At 34.2% G+C, this 13,380-nt stretch overlaps 2 protein-coding genes across 6 annotated transcripts; one reads left to right on the top strand and one right to left on the bottom strand.

The window, feature by feature from the left end:
* Positions 1 to 719: 719 nt before the first annotated feature.
* LOC104247333 (translation machinery-associated protein 22-like) lies at positions 720 to 7,934 on the bottom strand. Of its 5 annotated transcripts, none has more exons than XM_009803310.2 (8): positions 7,636 to 7,934; positions 7,467 to 7,529; positions 4,217 to 4,278; positions 2,797 to 2,878; positions 2,604 to 2,671; positions 2,448 to 2,531; positions 1,081 to 1,171; positions 720 to 977 (listed from the first exon to the last, which is right to left on the bottom strand). In XM_009803310.2, exons 1-7 carry the CDS (start codon positions 7,781 to 7,783, stop codon positions 1,115 to 1,117), a joined length of 564 nt encoding a protein of 187 aa, XP_009801612.1. In that variant the 5' UTR covers positions 7,784 to 7,934; the 3' UTR covers positions 720 to 977; positions 1,081 to 1,114. The 5 variants fall into 5 exon arrangements, with proteins under 5 accessions (XP_009801612.1, XP_009801613.1, XP_009801614.1 ...); XM_009803311.2 differs by having other exon boundaries at positions 720 to 974; XM_009803312.2 differs by having other exon boundaries at positions 1,102 to 1,171.
* A 2,403-nt stretch (positions 7,935 to 10,337) lies between these two features.
* On the top strand, positions 10,338 to 11,025 carry LOC104247335 (LOB domain-containing protein 24-like). Its single transcript, XM_009803316.1, has 2 exons — positions 10,338 to 10,784; positions 10,870 to 11,025. The coding sequence occupies exons 1-2, from the start codon at positions 10,338 to 10,340 to the stop codon at positions 11,023 to 11,025; spliced, it is 603 nt and encodes a 200-aa protein (XP_009801618.1).
* The last annotated feature ends 2,355 nt before the right edge of the window (positions 11,026 to 13,380 follow it).

The raw sequence follows: 13,380 nt of genomic DNA, 5'->3' as shown, positions 1-13,380 counted from the left end.
GTGTCTCCAGAGATGGTGAGCCTGGAGATATGGATGTTGTAGGATGATTTTCTGTTAATATATTTCAATGTATTTTCATATATTTCATTGTCTTTTTTGTTTTCATTGTAATTCAATATATCTCGTTGTATTCTATGTATTTCATTGTATTCACTGTCTTTTTTTCTCATTGTATTTCAATGTATCCCGCTGTATTCTATGTATTTCATTGTATTCACTGTCTTGCTATATACCATGAATGTATTCATACGTTTTTTAATTAATATAATTTATGTATTCAGATGTATTATATAATTTCTCTGAAGATTGCTATGTTTCTAGGGTATTTTTCGGTTGAGAATTTTTTTTATAACTGAAAATACAAAATTTGTGTGTTATAATTGAGTTTGTTGAGTTATATTAGGAGTCTATTATGTTAATTGATTCACTTTCCGTTTTAAAAACAGTGTAATCCCCTATTTCACGCCATGAATACAATCGAATACAATAATCTGTCCAGTTGTAACCCCATGTATCACTCCATGAATATAGTCGAATACACTCGAATACAACAACTAATTAGCTGAACTTCCCTGATTCACGCCTATTTTTGCTACTATATCCATGAATACAATAGCTTAAATAAATCAAATAATCTTATAACCACATAAAATGTATCTATAATCCATAATATAGCAAATAGTATCTATAGATGGCTAATTACTACTAAAAGATAGTGCTCTATGAAAATTTCCCTTTATTTTTCTTACTGATAACCAACTTAGAATTTAATCCACAAATATTGATATAAAAAGAAATACCAACGCCATTCAATTATAAGAGAGAAACTATCACTAACTACAGTGTAATACAAAATTTCACTTTGTCCAAATTCAGAAACAAAATAGTAATGCAGCAACTGTACCAAGCAGATATGCTGCATACCAAACCATATCTCAACTGCAAAATCCCATTCTGTTTTTGGGTTTCCTTAGCTGCTGTAGAGAAAAGGGTCGGATGGGTTAGGAGCCTCAATAGCTCCAAACAAATTTCACCCCAAAATTTAGTCGATTTGCTATGAACATAGAATAAATAAAACACCTTGCTGAAAACAAGACTGACCAGTCTCCCAAGCTTATGCAGCGGGAACCTTTTTCCCATCTTCTATGAAGAATATTGCAGATTCTGGAACCTGAGAACCGCAAAGTAAAATAGCTTCAGCAAACATCTTAACAAATTGGATAAGACAAGGGTATTTACTAATATAATATTTTTAACTTTTTCAATTAAACTACCTACTACAACAACAACATACCCAGTATGAGAGTAATGTGTACGCAGACCTTACCCCTACCTTGTGAAGATAGAGAGGTGGTTTCCAATAGACCCTCGGCTCAAGAAAGCATAAGCACAACATTAAAGAAGATATAGACAAGAAGGAACGGTACCAAAAAACCATATAAAAGCAGAATAAAAACAACAAGATAGTAAAGTGATCAATACTGACCGGGTCAAACTACTAACTAACCTAAATAACACTATTCCCACGCACAATTCGGTCTCCATTTAATGTAGATGTTCAACGAAAGAAAGTAGCCACAGGCTCCAAAAATAGAAATAGCAGGAAAGAGGAAGTTCCGATTAGCCTCTCAGTTATTTCATCTCAATCTGGTTAAGTTCTTATCTAACACTTGAGGGGACACTGAGAGCAATACCAAACATGTGAAGTACTATAATGTAGGCACAAACATGGACAAACAAACAACAACATACACAGTATTAAAACGTAAAGACATGGACCAAAACCTCAAATATAGAATAAATTCCAGATCTGATTAAGCTCTTATCAGACTCTAGAGGGGACACAAGAAATGGAAAATAAATTTCAAAATGGTCCGGTCCTTCTCCGGACCCCGCGCATAGGGGGAGCTTAGTGCACCAAGCTGCCTTTTTTTTACAAGGTAAATTGTATTAATCAAAAGGGAGAAAAACTCCCGTATACAATAAGTATACCAAAAAGTAGAGAATTTACATCAAAATATGATTCTCTACAAAAGACACCCAATCTTCTATACAAGTAGGGACTATATGAGTGCACCAAAAAGCGATCAAAGATAAAAGCTGCCCTTTTTACTATAACTCACTAGTCTTTGACAACATATAGTAGCAACAAGAAAGAAGTTTACAAACTGTTTTAGATGAAAGGACAAATTCTAAAGCATAATTTAAACTTCAGAAGCCCAAGGTTGGGCTCAAGTAGATCAAAATTTTGTCTTTTGACCACATATAGGGGGACCTGATCTCTGTTAATTGCAGTTCCTTTCTTAGATAAAGAGAGAAATTTGACTCACTCTGGTAATTATAAAAATACAGCTATAAAATCAGCCATAATTTTCTGTAATAGTACTAAAGAACCAGCTATACATTTAAAGACAAAAAATTGAGTATAAGAGAGAAATTAACATTACATCGCGCCAGGTTTCTGTAATAAAGTCCACAATGTCGTAAAATATGTCTCCTTGAACGTCAATCTGCTCCTTCTCAGTTGGGCCCTGAAGGGTGAATGCAGGTCAGGCATACAACAAAACTGTACCAGAGAAAATAAAACCCACAACTCAACACACCTTCACCACGGAAGCTCCAGTAGCAAACTTTTTACCAAGCTTTTTGGAAGCATCGCTTAGTTTAACACCTTAAATGTAAAAAAAAGTTAGCCAAGCTAAGAACTGCAGCAACTTGGAAGTTGAAAAGGACCTAAAGAAAGAAGAGCACACATTATACAACATAATACAGATTAAAATATAGGTATTTGCTCACCAAAGAGTTCGAGGCCTTTGATGGTAGTGATACTTTTCCGCTTGTTCCGTGTCACCTTTTCAATAATAATTTCTTGCTTGTCCTACAAAATAATTCAACAACTTATCATCAATCGAGATTAGTTTAGGAGCTCTGGTCCTGGGCACAGTTAAAAGCTGATTGTAGGAAGTTGAAACATTGTGTATCACTTGTAGATATGTCACTCGCTGTTTCTACCCTTTTTGTATAGCAAACTACATCATGCCAAATGATTTTCAGTCATACTATCACTTATGAAATCATACTTGAATTTATTTGCTGACTTTTGCATTGCTTAAGTTAGTTGCCCAAATCGATTCAAGTATCTGAGATAAGAACTCTTAGTAAACCTACTCTATCCCATTAGGATATCCACATATCTATTTCAAATTCTCAATTAACAAAAAGAAAAGGAACATAGAAAGAAAAGAAACCCAAAAGGAGCAGCCATTTGCTTCTATCCACGTGACACCTTTATTTCCTCTAAAGCCTCAAGATCATACGTGTTTTATCTTTACACCGAGGGTCCCAGAACAGAGGACCCTTGACAACCACTTCCCCGGGTTCTCTGACAGGTTTTATAACTAATGCTGAAATAAGCAAATGCTCGATTTAGAGGGCCAAAAAAGATCGAGACATTAAGTCAAACAATTACAACTCGCTTATCTGGTACTAACAATTTTCATCCATGAAATGAAAGTCTAGCCTAATGCCTATAACAGCAAACATTGCTTATGCAAAGAGAAACACTAGCCTAAAGAGTAAGTTCACGGGGAAACTAGTTAACAGGAATTTTTGTGAGCTAGCCTAAAGAGTATCTTTGGCAGCTTCTGAGTACTAGTTCAAAGGGATTTTTGTGGGTAAAAGTGATTCTTATAAGCTCTATTGCTTTCCGTTAGTTTAGTACTTTATTTAGTCCTTACACACCGCCTTCAGACAAGAAAGGTTGATCATGACATGGACCTCACAGGCAAGCTTTCTTTCTTCACATTGACAAGGAAAAAGTCCTTCACAAAACACAATAGCTCCAGCCAGTAAGTTCAACCAGGCAAAAATAGTATCTAAGGAAAATGACATAATGAAGAATAAACAGTGGATCACTACTTAATTTTTCATGATGAAAAAGTGTTTAACCTTTTAATTAGCATCATCCACATTCACAATATGTCGGTAAAAGTATAACAAATAAGAAGGAAGCTAATTAGCCTAACCTAGGAAGGAAGCTGACAGGGATGTAATACAAAATTTTACACCAAAAGGAATTAACAGGAGGAATTCCAAGAAAGTAAACACACAAAATTTGTACCGTGGCTTGTATTGTCATTGGGACGGGGGCAATAGAAACTTTAAAAGAGAGATTTGCATGCTTCAGATAAAAAGGAAAGTCCTTGAAAGTTCTTACTTTCTTTTTTATCTTTCCACCAGGAAGGCGTTTGACTTCTTCTGGTTTAGATGCTGAAGAACCTGATCCAACAAAGGGAAGAAAGAGGATAAGCACAATTTGAAAATGCAAATTCAGAAGGCAGATTAAACAAAATACCAAAGTCAAACCTAGAGTTCTCTGTTCAAAAGGGCTTTCTAAGTAGATATCATAAAGGGTAAAGAAACAGGAGAGACAACAAGAAGAAAATGGAACATAGTAACTTAGAAACCAGCAGGCACGGCTCAATAGCGAGAACATACAATTTTTAACTCAAAACAGTAGACAAAATGTTAATGTGAAAAAAGGAAATCAACGTCTCTTTACAATCCTCTGCATCAATCCCTCTTCCTCCCCCCCCCCGGGATGAATATCAGATCCTTCCCCTTTATCACCTATGATCTAGGGAATATGTTTAAAGTTATCTACGAGCTCCAGTGCTTTAAAGAAATTTCCAGCCTGCTTAAAAAAAGCAACTCATATCTGAAGCTCTTAATACTTAGGTAGTGCTTGGTTGACAAGATTGTTCTATTTTTTGTCTCAATTTTCGGAGAAAGGGAACAAAGAGGGAAAACTTGTTTGGTGACTAAAAGGAGGAGAATTTCTGGGGAAAAACTTAGAAAGGACCCCAACGTGTTTTTCCATATAGAACACAGGATTTACCATAGTTCAGGACATGACAAACACCAGCCAACAAATATTTGGATCACCAAACAAAACCCTTTGATCTCATCATCAATCTCCTCCTCCTTCATCTTCAATCACTCTTTTCTTGCCCCCCCCCCCTCTCACATACATGCACCCTAATACAGGGACATCACTTATTTCTAACCACAACTCACAACCTCAACTTCATTGGCTCCTGTTCTGACTTCTCAAGCAAACCACTTCAACTTGGTAGAAATGACCATAATTCATTTTCAATTAAAGATTTGGAATGGTTATGGGTGGTTAGACCCCTTTGAAGTTTCTCCAGCAAAGCACTAGAACTTGGTAGCAATTTTTTTTCGGTCAAAGAATTGGAATAGTTGTGGGTGAGTTAGACCCCTCCAAGTTTCTAACTCCTTTCTACTACTTCCAGTTCATTTGGCTCTAGTTTCGATTATAAGCTTTTGTGTACATTTATCATACATTACGCTAAATATTTTCTTCTAAGGTGAAAAAGGGCATTATTCATTAGAACATGATCCCTTCTGTAATAATTGTTCATGCTTGTAATGAGCTGAAACATAAGTAACAGAAAGGAACTTTAGATTTATACTTTGCCAGTTTGCCCTTCAAATATATTTCAGAAAGGTACTTTAGATTTTTACTTTAGATAGTTTTTCCTGTTTCAAACAAAATGTGTCTGTTTTCAGTTACATAGCTTAAGACCTGGGATCTTCAGTATTCACAAAGATTCATAAGTAAAGCATTTTCTAAATTACGTAGAGCTTAGAGACTTCAGAGAAGCAACATGCCTTAGAAACTACACGCCAATAGTATATACAAAAAACGACTTATTGTGATCAAATATTCTATAAGAGGCAACAGAAAAGTCAACAACCAATAAGCTCTAGTACTTTACAATGCTATAAACCCGGCTTCTAGTACGCAAATTCTTGGATTTCAAGAAGACATAACAAATCTGTGCCAAGTAATCAAATGTAACATTCTCTTCCCTTTTTAGCCTAACCCTCATAAGTCATAATATTATTTGAAGCAGTAACGTATAATCAAATCCTATGCAGAGAATCAAACTAATTCCCCTCCACACCCAAGTGCCCCGTGCAAGAGGGTAATGTAGAGGCAGGTGTCACTGTGCTAGGTACACATTGAGAAACTATGGAGAGCCTTCATGTTAGTCACTTAACAAATGTAATCAAGTAGAAGTTTTGACATTGAATACGACCTTCCAGACTAAGAGATACACAAAAAACTTACACCTTTGTGACCAAACTAAATAAGAGAATGCCTTGCACCATTAAAAGAGCTTGGAATATCACTCCACAAGAAGTTATGTGGACAACATGGAGGAGCCCTCCTCAAGCGAAGGCAAAGTGAATCAATCTATAATAGCATAGGAGTATGCTGCTTTATTCGTGGAGTTCACAAGATACCCTTATCTGTAAAGATGATTGGGTAGAGTTTGTAGAAAGAAACTATTTTCTATCGATTTCTGTGTATGCCTCCTGTAGACTAGGCATCTTTTTGCAATAAAATGACTAATGGAAGAAATAGCAAAAGGCCATCCACCAAAACGATCTGGGAGTACCCAATAACATGAGGAGAAGTATATAGATCAGCACAGAGGACATTATAAAAAGAAACTATCGCTCAACTTTGGAAGAGGGAAAACCATTTAGATTGATAATCAGAGAAGAGATACGAAAAGAACTTGTGAAACTAAGGGAATACAACCAATAATGACTCAATGACATACCCTAACCAATTGTCAAACTTAGACTAGATACCATAAATCAGGAAATTTTTCTGTAAGCAGCTCCAAAAGATCTTTCAAGCCTGTATACACAATTCTTCTTCCTCATGGCATGTTGATGACAGGATATCTGTAGCAACCTTATGAGAATTTATGTCCTTGGTCTTTCTCAACTTTATACAGCACAGATATTTTCCTGGCATTTATAGGCATCACAGCTAGGATCGGCTTTGATATCTTGAATAAGGTGAGGGATCACTGATCAGAAAGATTGAATTAAACTTCAGACAGAATTCCCCTCTACAACCTACAATTGCAGTGTCAGCTTATTAAGCCACCACAAAGTACCGAATAGAATATTGTACTAACCCCAAGATAATTACAGGTTTTTTTCATAACAGTGATATCCAGCAAGCTCGTGCGCACCTCCACTATTTACCGGCTACTCATGTCCTCACACCAGTCCACCAGTATAAGTACTGGATAACTTTGTCCACCAAGGCTTCAGCTCATAAGAATAAATCACCTAGCTTTGTTATATCTGCTGGGATTCCAACCATGGTCTCATTCCAGTTTCATCGACCAAAAATTATTACTTTTTTCACCCCTTTCCTTGTTAGCATCTTAGAATCATTATTTCTGGAGAATCCAATTAAACTAAACAACAATACACATAAGGTACCTAAATTATTTCATTTCATTTATATATCCACATAAAACAGAGTTTGACAAGAATATGACTAGTCTATCAGCAATTAAACACCTTTGAAAAATCGCAAGTGTGTTCAAACGAAACAGCAAAAAGGCTTTCACCTTCTGAGATTGAAGTGGACTGAAGCTTGTCAGAGACTTTATCAGCTTCTTTTCCATTTGATTCTGCAAAAAAAAATTAATAAACAAAAGCATAAGAATTAAGGAAAACAGACTCTATATTATAAAACAAGATTACCATAAATTAAGGTTTTAATAGGGTAATAACCACCTTTGAGAAGATCCGGGTAGGTATCGGGTGCGTTTTGAATCAACCAGGGTTTGCATTTCTCGAAGTCGGGTCCGAACTCACAGAACTCAGCGGGTAACCCGCAGACTCCACAGTATAAGACTTGAACAGGTTGAGGCTTCTCCGCCATTATCGATCGAGCTCAACTTCAGTGCGTAGCGTTTCTGAGAATTGAGTTGTCAAATACAAAAAAAAAAAAAGGGATTTGGTTAACTTGTACTCGTATGTATTTTTTATACGAGGTACGTATTAGCGTTTTCGCCAAAAACATCCTTGAAGTTTACAAATAACTTAACTACCTCCTTACAGTATTTATTATATGAACAGAAAACATCCTTTCACGTTTCCAAAAGTGAGCAAGTTCCGTCCTTGAGTAAACTATCGTCAGGAAACTAACGGCCCCTCCCCTTTCCCTGTCAAAACATCATCTTCCGGCTTGTTTGGCACGAACGGTAATGGATAATTAATTTTGAAATTAAATTTAAACTCATATTTGATTGGAATAAAGTTGCTATATAATTAATTTCGAAATCAGTTATTTCGGGATTATAGTATTTTTTATTCCTGTAGAATAATGGAATAACTAATCCCGAAATAAATTATTCCGATATAATTTGTTTTCGACAAAACGACTCCTCAGTGCATTGTGAGTTCATTATGCATCACCTTGAGGTGTCAAATAGAGATGGAAGAAATGCTAGGGACCCGAGCGAAGCTAGAATAGAAATTACGATTTTGGCAGAACTAAAGTAATTTTTATTAAGATTATGTATTTGTGTTAAAAATTTAATTAATATTATATATAAATAATCAATCTCGAATCTAGCAAGTTATCATTTAAAATTTAGAATTCACAAATTTAAAAATTCTGATTTCGCCTCTAGCTATGACGACCCATCACTTTAATAATCAAACTAACCATGAAATCCACATATTAGCAGAGATAACAATCTCAATTTACAAGTAGTCCTATTTTCATTAATTAACATGGGTTACCGTGACACTTAGAAAAATCTTCCTCCCTAAAGTGGAGATTAATCCAGAAAAACTAAGTTGGGGGAAAGGGAACAAAAAGGGAAATACAAGGTCCTATAGTATATGTTATGTCCACGCTCACCTCACATATTTTAAACGGAAAAGGTCCAAAAATATCCTTGAACTATTCGAAATAGCTCAAAAATATCCTTCGTTTACTTTTGGTACCAAAATATTCTTGTCGTCTATGTTTTGGCCCAAAAATGCCCCTAAACCGTTAGTTTTGCCATTGAAGCTGACATGACAGTCCAAATGAGTTAGAATTGCTTACATGGTCGTCCACCTAAGCAATCCATGCGTGAAAATTATTTTTTCGGAAATTTTATTTTTCCAAATTTTTTTAATAAAATGTAAAATCAACATTTATTTTGAAAAAAGTAAAAAAATTCGAAAAATATATTTATTTCGAATTTTTTTTAATTAAAATACAAAATCAACACTTATTCCGAAAAAAAGTAAAGAATTTACGAAAAAATTATTCTTTATTGGGGTATATGATTTGATTAAATAATTATTCTTGATTGGAATCAAATCATAAACCCCAATCAAGAATATTTTTTTCGTAAATTTTTTACTTTTTTTTCGGAATAAGTGTTGATTTTGTATTTAATTAAAAAAAATCCAAAAAAAAAATATTTGTTTTGGATTTTTTTACTTTTTTCAGAATAAATGTTGATTTTGTATTTTATTAAAAAATTCTGGAAAAATAAAATTTCCGAAAAAATAAGTTTCACATATGGATTGCGTAGGTGGACGACCATATAAGCAATTCTAACCCAGTTGGACTGCCATGCCAGCTTCAATGACAAAACTAACGATTTAGGGGCCTTTTTGGGCCAAAACATAGACGACAGGGATATTTTGGCACAAAAAACAAATGGAGGATATTTTTGAGCTATTTTGTATAGTTCAAGGATATTTTTAGACTTTTTCCGTATTTTAAATTTGCGTAACTTTTTGAATGCCAACTTATAAATTTAATATTTGAATGTTATTTATAACTGAAAATGCAACTTATAAATTGCATTTATGAATAAATTGCGTTTCTGAAATGTATAATTAATTAATATGGTATGAATGTAACTTTTTTCATTATCACATAAACATGTTATTGTTTGCAATGTAGCTTAATTACTTGTACCGTGTAGCTTCATTACTTCTACCGTTAGTATAAATACACTTGTGGATTGAACCTTTTCCTTTTCAATTAAATAACCAAAAACTAGCGTTTAATTTCTTTTACCAAATATTAATTACGTCATTCTTCTTTCTAAAATACACACTTTATATATGTATATTAACTCTAATGCAACCACACAAGGGAATTTTATTGAGTTTTTTTAAAACTTAGCTTGAACTATAATAAAGTAATTCAATGAACCACAGGTAACCAAATATGAACATATTTAGTAACATGAAGGATTTGCCTACTATAAAAGACTAAAACATATCTATCATTTTAAAGAATCAAATCTAGGCCTATTAAATTTACATACTCAAATCCTATTATCTCCAGTGTTACCTGATTCTGTAATAAAAGTGGTAAATCGATATACTCCTATATATTTTGTTCATTGACTTATGTCTAACTCGCAAATTCTTCTCCATTTTCACGTTCAGAAGAAAAAAGGAAGAAGAAAAAAAAAACAATGAATGCAGATATGCTCATGTTTGTTGGTGCATGTGCAGCATGTAAACACCAAAGGAAAAAATGTGACGAAAATTGCCAATTAGCTCCTTATTTTCCTTCTAATAGAAGTGAAGATTTTCAAAATGTTTATCGACTTTTCGGAGTAAATAACACCATAAAATTGCTTAATTCTGTTGCTGATGATCAGAAGGAAAAAACTGCTGAGACCTTAATTTTAGAGGCTAAGGTTTGGAAGGAAAATCCAGTGTATGGCTGTCTTGGCATTGAAAGAAAACTGAGAGCAGAAATTGAAGCATATGAAAAGGAGCTTGAAATGGTACGAAAACAAATTTCTTTTTGTAAAGAAATGGCCACATTGCAAATGCAAAGACAACAATTAGAAGAGCAGCTCGATCGATCTTCCTTGGCTTTGGTTTCTCCATTTGATGTTCCTTACCATGACAAGGTATATATAATTCATTTCTAACAACTTATTTATTTATTTTTTTGGTGATAATTAACCTGTTTCATTATTTTTTGTTTGAGAATAGAAAAATGAAGCAATTTTTATGAGTGATACTAAAAACTTTTATGGATACAAGTATGACTCGACTAATTTGGATGAAGTTGCAAATGTTGAGTGTATTGCCATTCAAGGTGCAGATTTTGATCATCCTGCTTTTGTAGAACCGGAAAGCGCCAGGTGAAGTCAAAGTTTCTAAGGTAGCGTTTGGCCATAAATTTCCAATTTTATTTTAAAAATCTGACTTAAGTGAAGTTTGGTATTTTTCAAAACATGTTTCATTTTTTTTTTTTTGAAAAAAAATGTGACTTATACTCATAAGTTCAAAAAACTATCAAAAATACCCAACAATACCAAACAAACAAAATTGTTAATCCTATATATGCAGAACCTTCATCAATGCCATTCATTATCATTATCACAAACCATTGTCCTGAACATAAATAAGTTTGGCACAAAATTATCATTTTTATAATGAATTACATATTACACTATCTTAAAACTATAACCTGATATTTTAATATCAATTACTAATAAAACAATTACTAGCCATTATAATTCGTCAAATTGCAGTAATATTACAAGATTCACCAGTCCAAAAAAAATGTTAGTAATTAGTTGGGTCATAATAGATAGTGAGCTTTTTTATAAAATACAAAAAATTTCGATAATTTTTGAAATTGTTAAAAAATTCAACAGTAATATTTTAGGCCAAAAATAGGTCTAGAGATAGTTTTGGGATTTGAAATTTTTGTTTTCAAAATCTGCCAAAACATGGATAAAATTTATAGACAAACATGTTTTGCCAAAAAAAGAATTTGGAAAAAACTTGACAAAATCTATGGCCAAACAGGGGTTTAGTTCTTTTCATTTACATAATAGTCGACAATCTTGATTTTGATCGAAATACTTTTAAGCAAATTTTGGAAAATTTTATTTGAGAAAAATCCAATATCCATGTTTATTAAACCTTTTTATTTAATTTTTGCATCATGTAATATGAGTAATCCTTGGGTTGATGAATATAAGAACTAACTTGTACTTCTATATAGTTATTTTTGCAAATCTTTGGGTTGATGAATTCAAGGATTGTGAAATAGAAGCTATTTTTATTACAGGTGAAGAGGAAATAGCGGATTTGCAATGAAGATGGTGAAGATACTAGTACTACACCATAAGTTAGTTTGGTTGACATAACTAAGATGATATTTCATAAATTTATTGTTGCTTATATATTAGAGTCGAAAAGTAGAGGGAAAATAAGAGCTAGACAATATAAGCATATTAATATGTTTTATTTAATTTATGCATAGTCATGAATGACGTGTGTTTCAGGCCAACAATTTGCATATCTATGAATTTGGAGTGTTGTTAAAGGAGAGTTTTATAGCTTTATGTCACGTTCTTAGTCGTTAACTAAGTACATGTGTGACACTTGATAACTCATTCACGATCTTGCACAACTTGCTCACATTCTTGTTATGCCAAGTCAGTCTTACTACAGTCAAGGTCGCTAAGAGAATAGTAGAAAGAACACAAGAGAATTGTTAAAGGAAGCTTTGTATTATAGAGAATTTGAATTGTTTGCTTAGTGAATTATAAATGAATGTCCCCCTTTATACACTAATCTCCTAGGGGCTAGTGTGTAATTATTAATTGTTACACAAGTTCTTAATATTTACAAGATAAGGGTTTTCTCTAGAATTCTCTACAAGCCTAGAAGATTGCAAGGATTTTCCTAGAAAATCCATGAGGATCTAGGGTCTTCCTAAGGAAAGGTTCATACTTCTCTCGAATCTTTTCACAAAGGCTAGCCTTCCTCTTATGTAAGCTTTCACATGACATTAATATATGCTAAATGGCGAATATGTAGCATGATGACATGGCGGGTCATCACACTCTCCCCCACCTAATATTGTGATGACTGCGGCGCAATGCTGCTGCATAAGCTCTCGAATCTTATCCTTGAATTGCCACAAGTCTTCATATCGTTCCCACGTGGCCTCCTTCGGTGATTGCCTTTTCTAATGGACGACGAACATAGCGGTGGCTTTTTGCCCTTGTTTTCGCGTGGTCTAGTAATCCATAATAGCCTCAATCTCCCGATCATGTGAGGCGGTGATAGTCATTGGCGCTCGACTTGATTGGCCCTTACTCGGATCATCCTTATCTTTATGATATGGCTTAAGCATGCTGGCATGGAAGACGTGGTGGATCTTAAGATATGATGGCATGTCAAGCTTGTATGAGATCTTGCCTACCTTGGTGACGATCTTAAATGGCCCCTCATACTTTCGAATCAGATTCTGATGCATGCCCCGTAGTGCCTTGAACTGTCTTGGGTTAAACTTCACCATGACCATGTCCCCAACTCTATAGTCCATGAGACGCCGTTTAAAGTTCGCAAACTATTTCATTTTCTTAGCTGCCTTATCCAAGCAGGACTTAGCAGTGTCAAGCTGCTCCTCATATCCTTTGTCCATATGATAAGCCCCCAAACTCTTTCCCTCGAACGCGGCTGCTAATGAATGTGGAGTTT

The sequence above is a fragment of the Nicotiana sylvestris genome, chromosome 7 (genome assembly GCF_000393655.2).
Source record: "Nicotiana sylvestris chromosome 7, ASM39365v2, whole genome shotgun sequence".
Classification (NCBI taxonomy): domain Eukaryota; kingdom Viridiplantae; phylum Streptophyta; class Magnoliopsida; order Solanales; family Solanaceae; genus Nicotiana; species Nicotiana sylvestris.
This window is presented reverse-complemented; position numbering and strand designations above follow the sequence as displayed.

Excerpts from the sequence above, each read along its gene's own strand:
- LOC104247333 (XM_009803309.2), bottom strand. The coding sequence starts at position 7,783 with ATGGCGGAGAAGCCTCAACCTGTTCAAGTCTTATACTGTGGAGTCTGC. Across the intron at positions 2,672-2,796 it reads CAAAGGCCTCGAACTCTTTG|GTGTTAAACTAAGCGATGCT; the intron begins GTGAGCAAATAC and ends TTTACATTTAAG. Across the intron at positions 2,532-2,603 it reads CTGGAGCTTCCGTGGTGAAG|GGCCCAACTGAGAAGGAGCA; the intron begins GTGTGTTGAGTT and ends TTCACCCTTCAG.
- LOC104247335 (XM_009803316.1), top strand. The coding sequence starts at position 10,338 with ATGAATGCAGATATGCTCATGTTTGTTGGTGCATGTGCAGCATGTAAA. Across the intron at positions 10,785-10,869 it reads ATGTTCCTTACCATGACAAG|AAAAATGAAGCAATTTTTAT; the intron begins GTATATATAATT and ends GTTTGAGAATAG.